General features: G+C 67.9%; 1 protein-coding gene across 1 annotated transcript; it reads right to left on the bottom strand.

The window, feature by feature from the left end:
• Positions 1 to 9,203: 9,203 nt before the first annotated feature.
• CDKN1C (cyclin dependent kinase inhibitor 1C) lies at positions 9,204 to 11,499 on the bottom strand. Its single transcript, XM_080688348.1, has 4 exons — positions 11,339 to 11,499; positions 10,517 to 11,166; positions 9,994 to 10,128; positions 9,204 to 9,911 (listed from the first exon to the last, which is right to left on the bottom strand). Exons 2-3 carry the CDS (start codon positions 11,154 to 11,156, stop codon positions 9,995 to 9,997), a joined length of 774 nt encoding a protein of 257 aa, XP_080544474.1. The 5' UTR covers positions 11,157 to 11,166; positions 11,339 to 11,499; the 3' UTR covers positions 9,204 to 9,911; position 9,994.
• Positions 11,500 to 11,793: the final 294 nt, after the last annotated feature.

Raw genomic sequence — 11,793 nt, 5'->3', positions numbered from 1 at the left:
ATTTGCCATATGGTTGCGCGGAGCCGGGAAGAATGGGCCCCTGTGTGCGCCCGGGGACGCAGCGGCGCGGGGGCCGTGCCAGCCCAGCCGGGCGGAGCCGGGTGCCCGACGGCGCGGGAGGAGCAGGAGCCACGGCCGAGGGCGCGGGCGTCAGGGCGCGGGGAGCCGGCCGGCCGGGCGGTCAGGTCGCGCGCGGGGACCAACGCCGAGCACCGAGGCCGATGGCCGCGCGCAGGACGCGGGACCGACGCCCCCGACGACGGGCGCGCGCGGTGGACGGATGGCCCGGGGCCCCGCGGCTGCGCAGCCCCATTGTGAGGCCCGGAGACAATGCGCGGCCTGAGGAGGCACCTGCTCGCCTGGAAAGGCCCATAAATCGCCGCTGCGTCCAGCTGCCTTCCGCCCCCTCCCTGCGGACCCGGGGGCAGCTCCGGCCTGGGGCCTCCGCGCATCGCCCTCCGTCGGGCCGGCGCTCCCTCCGCCCCGGCGCAGCGGTCCGGTGCGTCTTCCTGCGGAGGCTGTGCCGCGCCCGGCCCGGCCCTCTGTCCCCCCTCGGAGGCCCCGTGTCCGCAGGCACCCAGGCCCGCCTGGGGACCCAGGTCCTCCTCCTCCGCTGTGACTGTTGCTGCGTCTAGAATGTTGGGCGCCAGGAAAGCGCCCTCCTGGGGCTCCGGGCTCCCCTGCCCCTCGGGGCCTGGGGACTGCGCTGCGTGGCCCCCATTGGCTGAGCTGAAGGCAGGGCCCAGGGGGGGCTGGCTGGCTGGCCCTTAAAGGCATGGCCAAGCCTTTGGCCCCTGTCCTGGGTGCCAGGCCCAGGGGTCTACCTTCTGCCCGCTGCCCGCTGTCCCTCCAGAGGCTGGGCCGAGGCCTCCAGCTGGGACTCTGCACCTCCTGGACCCTGTTTGGCTGGACATCTGCCTCCCTGGAGGTGGCGGCCACGGCCGAGGCCAGCAGGACCGTCAGGCGCTCCTCCCGCCGGGATGCCACTGGGGACCTGTCCGGGCGCAGGAAAGGCGGGCCTGGGGGCACGGCCTCGGGTGGGGTCGGGTGCAGGCCTGCTCCCAACAGCCCCACCTCAGGGGGCACTGCAGACGGGCCGCCCGCTGAGGAGCCGGCAGGCGTGGGCCCTGGCTCTTCCCCGTGGGCGGGGCGCCCCCTCCGCTGGCCTGACGCACCTGCCCCCCGGGTTGAGGGAGCAGGACCGGGCTTCGGGCACGTCCTTGGCAAGGCCGGGCCTGCACTGGAGGCCCGCACGGTGCACGGGCGACGCCGATCCCGGGCCAGAGGCCTCTGAGAGCTGTTCTGGCAGGGTGCACCTCTGGGGGCTCCGCGCCCACCCGGTCTCCTGCCCCCTCCCCGGTCTCCGTCCCTCCATTGTGATTACCCTGAAGCATCTGGGGCCATCTCTCCCTCACACCGCCCGCCCTCACAGCGGCCAGCGTTTCCGCCCGCCGCGCCCTGACACGTTGGAAGAATGTCCCCCACTTCCTGTGGTGCCTCACAAGTTCATCTCATTTCCTGCCCGGGCACCTTGACCTCCAGCGGCGTCCACAGCCCCGGCCTTTCCTCCCCCACCCGCCGGGCCTCCGGGCCCCTTACACCCCGTTCCAGAGAAGGGACCCCGAAAGCCCTCTCCCCACGGAGCTCCCAGGCCTGCTCCGCCCAGGCTGGGTGCTCTGCTTCTCCTGGGGGGACGGCTGGCTGCTGTGTTCATTCCGCCTCCTCGGCGGCAGGCAAGCTGGGTGGGAGGCGTGAGGGCAGCGTGGGGAGCGGGGCCACCGGCCGTGGGAGCCTCTCCGAGGGGGGCTGGGGAGCCCCCAAAGTGGCAGGTGTAAACTGAGAGAACACGGGGGGGGGGGGAGATGGGAGATATCTGTAATACTGTCAACAATAAAAATATAGTTAAAATTATAACAGATGATGAATTAACGACAAAAAGAGAGAAAACCCCTGGAATGAGCCACCGAAAAGAAAACAAAAAAACAAGACTTTTGACAGAACCCAAATGCCCTGTCTTCTCTCCCTCCTCTCCCTCCCTCTCTCCCTCCCTCTCTCTCCCTCTCTCTCCTCCTCTCCCTCCCTCTCTCTCCCTCTCCCTCCTCTCCCTCCTCCCCTCCCTCTCCCTCCCTCTCCTCTCCTCTCCTCTCCTCTCCCTCTCTCTCCCTCCCTCTCCCTCCCTCTCTCTCCCTCTCCCTCCCTCTCCCTCTCCTCCCTCTCTCCCTCTCCTCCTCTCCCTCCTTCTCCTTCTCCCTCCCTCTCTCTCCCTCTCTCTTTTCCCTTTTGTCCCTCCCTCTCTCTCTCTGCCTCCTCTTTCTCCCTCTCTCTATCTTTCCCTCCCTCTCTCTCCCTCTCCCTCCCTCTCTCTCCCTCCCTCTCTCTCTCTCCCTCTCTCTCTCTCCCTCTCTCTCCAGTTCAGGCACAAGGCTCTGGGCTTCAAGCACAGCAGAAGCCATGACACAGCCGCCACCCCTTTGGGGTACGACGGATCCATACGGGCCCCCCCGCACGGCGGCCAAGGCGGGGGAAGGTGCGCACAGGGACACGGAGCAGCCGAGTCTGCGCCCAGCCGGCCCCTCCATGGGGCAGCTGGGCGAGGGGCGGAGGCCGAGGCTGTGGGTCACCCCTGCCCACAGGGGCGCTCTCTGCGAGAGTCTGGGTGCAGCATGACCCCCGCCCCTGGCCCGAGAGCGGCAGTCAGGAGACACCGGGCGACCAGCTCTCATTCCTGCCCCCGCGGCCCCTGACACCTACCCCGTGTGCGGGCTCTGGGACGGAGAGGGGAGCGTCTGGGGTTGGGGGGTCAAGCCCCTGTGAGCTTGGCCTAGACCTGCCAGGAGGCCCCGGGCCTGAGGCCAGGAGGCCGGGCAGTGGCACCTGAGCACGGGGCTGCGGGCAGAGTTTAAGGCCTGACAGCTTCGTGGACTCAAAGGACATTGCGGCTACACAGCCCGCGGAGAGCCTCGGTGCTCAGAGAGGGGAGGGGCTCATGCTGGCCTCTCTCACCACATCTGGACCCCCTGGGAAGGGGGTGCCAGGCCCCAGAGAGGAGGGAAGACACCCCCTCCGTCCACACTGCCACCGCCCCCCAAGAGGCGGGGCTGGTACAGACGCCCCTGTGGGGGGACCACATCAGCCACTAGTCAACCACCGGCTCAAGGCCCTGCCCGCGGCCCCGTAGCCCCCGGACGGCCTCCCGCCCTCCCTAGGAACCCCGACACCCCAGGCCCCCCCTGGCGGCAGCTGCAGGCAGGAGGCGGTTTCCAGGAAAGGGGGTGATTCGTGTTCACACACAGACACACGCTCCTGGCCGGTCAGTCCCGGCCACATGCCTCCTGCTCCTCTGCCCGAGAAGGTGTGCACGTGTGAGGGGACCGATGGCTCACAGGAGGTTCGGAAAAGCAGTGACATGCCGGGCCCCATGGCGCACGCGTGTCCCCCGCCCGCCAAGCGGGAGGGCGCAGAGCTGCAGGAGGGAGGCCCCCCGAGGGGCGGTGGGCGAACAGGAACCCCCCCCTGGGCTGGCCCCGGGCAGGGTCTCGGTGAACCGGGCGTGGCCGCAGCCTGGGGGCGGCCAGGGTTTTGTGTCCTTTGCAAACAAAGCCCAAGGCCTGGCCGGGAAGCTGGCAGCTTCTAGAATCAGGGAGAGCTGGCCGCTCCCCGGACAGCGCTGGCCGCCGCCCTGAGGGTGGGTCCACGTGGCCCCTTCCACGCCGACGCCCGCTCGCTCGGGTTGCAGGAATGGGTCCCCCGTGGGAGGACGGGGGTGTGGGGTCGCTTTAGAAAATAATAAAGCAGTTGGGGGGGGGGAGAGACGCAGACAAGGCAGGCGGAGGCCCGCCCCGGCCGCCTGCTCCGGGGTCTGTTTGCCAGTCCCCACCGGCATGCTTTCCAAGGAGACACAAGTGATACCGTCGCTGTTGCTGAGAAAACATGACGCCGCTGCACAGGGGAGGAAAACAGACGTCGTGTGTATGTATAGACATGTGTGTGGTGTGTACATCACACTGCACTGTTGTCGGTTGCAACACAGACACACAGACACAGCGGCAACAGAACTGGGCGGCGGGCTGCGGGCTGCGGGCTGCGGGCGGTGCCGGGAGGGGGGGTGGCCGTGCGCGATCTCCATGGCCCGGGGAGTTGGTCCTCGCCGTCCCGCACAGGCCCTCCTGGACCCGGCTCTGCCTCCCGCCTGGACCCGGCTCTGCCTCCCGCCTGGACGCAGTCTGCCGGCGGCACACCGGCCGCTCCAGGCGCTCGTCGGACACAAGGCGTGCTCCGTGGCCTTCTCTCTGTGTCCCACGGACACCCACACCGCAGGAAACAGCGTTGTGTTTCATTTAGGGGCGACGGTGTCGTGAGCCCTGAAGGCAACGCCGGGCGGTGCTGGGAGGCCCCTGAGCGCCGCGCTGGGCAGTGCCGGGAAGGGTGGGTGCCCAGGCGGGCGGCGGCTGCGGGCTCCAGGAGAGCAGGGCGGGTCCCCTCCCTGGGATGCTGGCGGCCTGGGCCTCGGCCAAGCACCTGCTCAGGTGCAGGAGGCAGAGCTGCTCCCCCCCACACACGCACACACATAGAGACCTTGTAGCGCCATGCTGTGAGGACCCCACCCGAGGGCTTTGGGCGCCGGCAAAGGTTGGGTCATTGCTTCCTGAGGCCGCAAGGCCGCCAGAGGCCATTTCCGTTCCCCGTTTCAAGGGCACGTCCCAGGGGTGTCCTCCGTGTGACGCCCCGGGAACACGTGCTCCAGGACCGAAGCAGCACCTTTATTATTATTTTTTAATAATTATTATTATTATTTTTAATACAGTTTTATTGATTTCAGAGAGGAAGGGAGAGGGAGATAGAAACACCAATGATGTCACGAAGCAGCACCTTTAAAACACCAGATCAACAAAAATCTTACACCTGTGGATGAGGACAGTGGGGTGGGGTGGGGAATCGGGTGGAGGAAAGCTATAGGGGAAAAAAAGAGGAATGCCTGTAATAATCTGAACAATAAAGATTTATTTAAAAAAAATAAAAATATAAAACACCCAGATCAGCGACTGGGGCTTAAGTGTGCCCCATCACAACGGTGACACCCCAAACCCTAGCAATCCGCCCCCTCATCAAAGAAAAACATACATCGAAGTACTGGACACGTGTGCGTGCGTATGTGTATGTATGTGTGTTTGTGGTTCTGTGTCCGTGTGTGTGCACAGTGTCTGCATGTCTGTGTAGCTATGTCTGTGTGTGCATGTCTCTGTGTGTGTGTGTCCATGTGTGTCTGTGTGTCCGTGTGTGTGCACAGTGTCTGCATGTCTGTGTAGCTATGTCTGTGTGTGCATGTCTCTGTGTGTGTGTGTCCATGTGTGTCTGTGTGTCCGTGTGTGTGCACAGTGTCTGCATGTCTGTGTAGCTATGTCTGTGTGTGCATGTCTCTCTGTGTGTGTGTCCATGTGTGTCTGTGTGTGTGTGTGTTGCGTGCATGTGTAGGAAGTGGCCCAGGGCCACTCTCGGGGACCCCTGTGGATTGGAGGCGCAGGTTGGGAAGGGGGAGCTGAGCTGCGATGCAGAGGAGACACAGGTCTCAGGCGGTCCCTGGGGCCTCGGAACTGGGGTGGCCCCCAGAGTCCTGGGCTCAAGGCAAGGGCCAGGCTTGTCCCTGAGCTGCCACTGGAGGTGGGGCATCCGTGGCGCCTCGTGGCCCTGCCCACTGCACAGCGTCCTTGTCCCGCACCCTGGCTGGCCCATCGCACAGAGGTGACAGGTGAGGCAGAGGGGAGCCACTGCATGCCCCTCCCCCCTCCAGCCCCTGCCCCCTGTGTTCCCCTCCCCCCTGCAGCCCCTGCCCCCTACGTTCCCCTCCCCCCTCCAGCCCCTGCCCCCTGCGTGCCCCTCCCCCCTGCAGCCCCTGCCCCCTGTGTTCCCCTCCCCCCTGCAGCCCCTGCCCCCTGCGTGCCCCTCCCCCCTGCAGCCCCTGCCCACTGAGTGTCCCTCCCCCTCCAGCCCCTGCCCACTGCATGGCCCTCCCCCGCTCCGGCCCCTGCCCACTGCGTGCCCCTCCCCTCTCTGACCCCTGCCCACTGCGTGCCCCTCCCCTCTCTGACCCCTGCCCACTGTGTGCCCCTCCCCCCTCCAACCCCTGCCCACTGTCCCATGAATCGTGCAGGCCTCGGGGCCTTTGCACTGGCTGTTCCCTCTGCTCAAAACTCTCCTCTCACTGAACCCTCACATCTCCCAGCCTCGCTCGGCCACGCCCAGGTGGCGCCTGCGGGGAGCCGGAGGGGGGACTCAGCTCTGCTCCCTCCCAACACGTCCCTGCTCACTTGGCAGGTTTAGTGCCGTCAGCTCCCACCTGGAGCGGGGAGCTCGTCCCTCTCGTTCGCCGCCGGGTTCCGGGCCAGAGCGGGCGGCGCTGGAGGCAGCTGAGCGTCTGCCAGTGCATTTCCTGCCTGAGTGGCCGCGCAGCCCCTCCCTGGTCCCCATGTCCCGGCCACCAGCAGCCCCAGGTGCTTTGTACGTTGCCTCAGCTCTGCCCCCCGCCCGCCCCGCCCCACCTCTGGGCCTCCAGGGCGCCCTGCTGCCTGCAGATAAAACCCACCCTCTCACCCGGCCCATCAGACCGGGAAGGTCCAGGGGGCCAGTGGGAGGGACCGGGAGCCTCGGGAGGCCTCACAGGCACACCCCGAAAGGCACTCGTTCATTGAGAGCGTTTAAAGCACATGCAGGCCCAACACCCACCCGCCCCCCCAGACCAGGCCGGAGGGGTGCCCAGGGAGAGGACCTGGCGCCCGCCTGGGGAGAGTCCCCACGCGGCCGGCCCACCCCGACTCCTGGTCGGTCTCTGACACCCCCGCTGCCTCCCCGGGGCCTTTGCCTCCCTCCCCGGCAGGCCCAGCCCACCTCTGCACAGGCTGGGGCCTCACCTGTGGCTGCAGGCAGGCCCTCCTCAGCCTCTGGCTGGCTCTGCTCTGGGGGTTTATAGGTCAAGGGCGCAATCACCCCGCTTTCCCAGCGGGGCCAAGGAAGCCGCCTTCTCATCGGCACCTGGCACGGGCCTGGCACACCGCACAGGCTCCTTAAGGAAGCGCGGCACCCTTGCCCGGCTGCGCCCTGCAGCCCCCCTGGGGCCCGCTGTCATGGGGGCCATATCCCCGCCCCCCAGCGGGGCCCACCCTCCAATCCTTAAGGCTGCAGAGCCGGCAGCCCCAGCACAAAGCCCCTCGGCCCTGCCAGGTCAGCGGCGCGTCCTTGGCAGGTACCTCCCCGCCTCGGCGTCCTCCTTAGACGAAGCAGGAGCACGCTGGGGTCTCGGCGGCCTGACCTCACTGAAGACGCATCGGGCTCAGCACTGGCCGGGCACAGAGAGGGGACACAGAGCTGAGACATTAGGGCCCTTGTCCTGATTGTCACCATCCTCATCCGCATCCTCATGGGCCCAGTGGAGCTGGGGTCCCCTGTGACAGGCAGACCCCGTCGGACCTCTGGGCTTGGGCCAGACAGCGCGGGGGGGCGGGGGGGCCCATCCTGACCACCAGGCTCACGCAGGCAAGCAGAGAGCTTTGCAAAAAGGCCCTCCAGGTTACCCTCCCCCAGGACCTGGAAGGGGGACACTGAGGCCCACAAGGGGAAGAAGGGCTCCCCGAGTCGCCTGTGTGACCCCAACCCCGTGCTTTCTCCCTCCGGAGGGCGGGCTCCCGGCAGCCCCCCAGCCCCTGCCCCCCTGGCAGGGAAGAGCGCGTGTCGCCTTGTCCCCGCCAGCCCCCCGCCCTCGGCAGCACCTCCCTGGAGCAGGAGGCAGGTGGCCGGCGGGGGCTGGAGAACCGCGCCCCTGGGAGCCAGTGGGGACCCCACACACACAGCGGGAGGCCCTGGGGCGTGGTGTTTGGGGACCGTAGGTGCCCACCCTCCAGATCCCATCCTCAGTGACACGCTTTAGTTCAGGGGTGTCCCCCAGGGCCCCTCTCCCCTCCCGCCACCCTGCCCCTGGCAGCCGCTGTGCTTAGCCTGTCACACAGGGTGCGGGGCCCTCCCCCCACCCCGGGCTGGAGGCCTCCAGTCAGTCTTTGAGGGTTGACTCCCTGCTTGTGACCAGGTGGATGCAGAGCTGAAGGGGGATGGGGCCTCGCTCATGGGGGTGGGGCATGGCTCTGCTGAAGGGGCAGGGGTCCCACTCATGGGGGTGGGGTGCATCTCTGCTGAAGGGGCAGGCGTCCCACTCATGGGGGTGGGGCATGGCTCTGCTGAAGGGGCAGGGGTCCCACTCATGGGGGTGGGCATGGCTCTGCTGAAGGGGAAAGGGGTCCCACTCATGGGGGTGGGGTGCATCTCTGCTGAAGGGGCAGGAGTCCCACTCATGGGGGTGGGGTGCATCTCTGCTGAAGGGGCAGGAGTCCCACTCATGGGGGTGGGGTGCATCTCTGCTGAAGGGGCAGGGGTCCCACTCATGGGGGTGGTGCATGGCTCTGCTGAAGGGGCAGGAGTCCCACTCATGGGGGTGGGGTGCATCTCTGCTGAAGGGGCAGGAGTCCCACTCATGGGGGTGGGGTGCATCTCTGCTGAAGGGGCAGGAGTCCCACTCATGGGGGTGGGGTGCATCTCAGCTGGGCCTGGGGGCCAGGCGCTTTAGGAGTTGGGCGGGTTAACTATGAGTCCATGTTCATCTCCAGAATCCAGGGTGGACCCAGCCTTTGTCCCTGAGCCGGGGGAGGGGGGTCATCGGCCCCCAAACTGGAAACGGGTGGCAGGGCACGAGTCCTCGGCTCCCCCGCCCTCCCCACGGTAAGCCTCCCTCTTGGGGTTTATGGTGAGACTGAGAGGGAGCACTTGGGTGCCACAGGGTGAGCGCCACAGGGTGGGCCTGTCCTTCCCCCCCCCACCCCGCCCTGCAGGCCTGCGGGAGGCCAGCACCCAGGGAAGCTGCAAACCCTGCAGCCGTGGGGGCTCCACTTGTGTGTGTGTGTCTCGGGGTGGGGGGGGTCCCCCAGGCTGCCACCACAGCCAGGACCAGTCCCCTCAGATGTGGTCGTTTCCTGAGGCACAGCCTGACCTGGTGTGTGTGGGGGGGACACAAGTGAAGGGCTGTGGCAGGTGGGCACTCGCCAGCTGGGGCAGGAGGACGTTCCCCCCGAGCTGCCCCCCTCCCGGGTGGCATCTGCATCCCTGCCCGTGGGGCGGGGGGGCTGAGTGGACACGCGCGCACACACACGCACACACACGCCAAATTGCAGCAATTTTTTGGCCTCTTTATTTGGAACCCAGCGGACAGGGGCCGGGCGGAGGTGCACCGGCTCTGGACCTTTTCAACAGAGATGTCAGGTTTAGAGGAAGCGACTACAGAGACAGCGACAGCGCAGGGAGAGAGAGAGAGAGAGAGAGACTGCAAGCTAGGTGGGCTGGCGCGCAGGTGGCAGGCGCGCAGGTGGCTGGCACGCGGGCGGGGCGCTAGGCTGGTGGGCGCCCCCCCAGGTCCGCTATCGAATGGATTGGCAGGGGACCCCCCGGGGTGCAGTGCGTGCCTTGACAAAGCCAGCGGGCAGAGCGGCCACGCCTGGACATAAATAGAAAATATAAGTTAGTATAACTTTTTTTTTTAACTTTTTGTACAAATATACATGTTTCCTTTTATCCTTTTTTTTTCTTTTTTTTAGGTTTTTTTTTTTTTTTTGCACTGAGTTTCAGCAGAGATTAAACATTTTATATAAATGACTCTTAAAGCTTTACACCTTGGGACCAGCGCACTCTTCGGTGCAGAATACATTTAGATATAAAAGAGTTATTAATACATTGCACAGTTTTCACACTTTAACACAAAACCGAACGCTGCTCGCCAGCAGCTGCCGGGTTGCTGCTACATGACCGGTCCCGCCGAGGCCCAGACTTGTCTCCTGTCCGCTGCTCAGAGGGTTCCCGCGGGCTCTTTGGGCGAGAGGCTGCGGAGAGAGGCGCCGTGAGCGCGCGACCCAGGGCCGGGCCCCTCCCGCGCCCCCCTCCCGCGCGCCCGCCACCACTCACCTCATCTCATCCGCTTGCGCGGGGTCTGCTCCGCGGGGCCCACGCCGGGACCGCCGCCAGGCGCGGAGCAGCCGCCGGGCACCTCGTTGGCCGCCTTGGCCTCGGGCGCAGATCTCTTGCGCTTGGCGAAGAAGTCTGCGGGGGGACAGCGCGGGCGCGGGTCAGGGCGGGGCGGGCCGGGAGCCCACGGGCGGGTCGGGAGGGGCGCCGCCCCGCCCTCGCCGAGGTCCGCGGCGGGTCAGCTTTGTTTACGTCGCCTCGCGAGGTGCTGTGTCAGCGTTTCCCTTGTCCCGCAGCCAAGCCCCCCGGCGCGCCACGCACTTAACCCGCTCCGCGCCGCCAGCGGCTGGGAGCCCCCACGGCGGGGCGGGGCCGGTGCGGGCAGCCGCGCCCTGAGCGCCGCGGGCCCTTTAACGCCACGGGAGGAGGCGGGGACCGAGGGAGGCCCCCCGAGGCCCGGGGAGCCCGGCCCGCTGGACAAAGCAGGGCCGGGCGGGCCGGGGCGGGGCCGCGCGGGACTCACCGGAGATCAGAGGCCCGGCCAGCTTCTTCATCGCGGCGCCTCCCGCGGCCGCGGCGTTGGTGGCAGCGCCGGCGGCGGCGGGGGCTGCGGCCGCAGCGGTGGTGGCGGCGGCGGCGGCCGCAGCGCCAGGCGCGGGGCGCCCGGAGAGCAGCGGCTCCGCCAGGGGCTCCTGATTGCGCGGCGGCGGGCCCGCCTCCGGCTCAGCGATCTCCTGCGGAGCCACGGCCGGGGCCGGGGCGGGAGACACCTCCGGGCCGCCGGTCGGCGACGCCGGTGCGTCCCCCAGCTCGTCTAGGGGCTCCTCGGCCGGCGGCGCGGGGGGCGGGTTAGCGCCCGCGCCTTCCGGGCGGGGCCGGGGCGCCAGCAGCAGGCGGCAGCGCCCCACCTGCACGGTCTCGCGGTAGAAGGCGGGCACCGACTCGCTGTCCACCTCGGTCCACTGCAGACGTCCGGGTCCGCGCAGGGGCACGTCCTGCTGGAAGTTGTAGTCCCAGCGGCGCTGGTCCTCGGCGGTCAGCTCGGCCAGGCGCATCTGCAGCTCGCGGCTCAGCTCCTCGTGGTCCACGGGCCCGAAGAGGCTGCGGCAGGCGCTGCTGCGCGCCAGCGGCGGGTAGGCGCGGCGGGAGACCAGGCGCTCCATTGCCAAGTCGCTGCGGAGACACACGTCGGACAGGGCTCGGGGGCAGCCCGGCGCGGGCGCGGGAGAGGAGGGGAGGGGAGCGGGGGCAGAAGGGAGAGGGGAGAGGAGGGCGGAGGCCGGGCGCAAGTGAGACCCCGCGGTTGGAGTCTGCATTTGCCAGGGGACCGGCGGGCGGGCGCTACCTGACAGTCGGGCCGTGCACGGCTCCTGAGTCGCTCGCGGTGTCGTCGGCTGGCGGCCGCGCCCCCTCGATGCCTGTCGTCGCTCGCAGGGCTGGCTCTGGCCTGGTTGGCACCCACCGAGCGCAGAGCACTTGCCTGTGGAACGCCCAGCCCTTGCGCGCCCCTTTATACACGAGGGTCCCACCCCCCCACCCCCCCGCCCGGCTCGCGGGGCCCCGCCGCGATTAGCATAAAGTAGTATTTTCAGTTTCAACAACACGGCCGCGATTGGCCGCGCCGCTCCCCCCCGCGCGCGCCGGCCCCGCCCCGCGCGCCGCCCATTGGCCACGAGCGCTCCTGCCCCCCCCGCGGTGGGCGGGGCGATCGGGCGGATTGGCGGGGCGCGGGCGGATTGGCGGGGCGCGGGGAGGGGACGGGGCCAGAGTTAAAGGGCGCTGCGGGCGGTAACGTGACAC

The sequence above is a fragment of the Plecotus auritus genome (assembly GCF_963455305.1).
Source record: "Plecotus auritus genome assembly, chromosome: 9".
NCBI classification, from domain to species: Eukaryota; Metazoa; Chordata; class Mammalia; order Chiroptera; family Vespertilionidae; genus Plecotus; species Plecotus auritus.
This window is presented reverse-complemented; position numbering and strand designations above follow the sequence as displayed.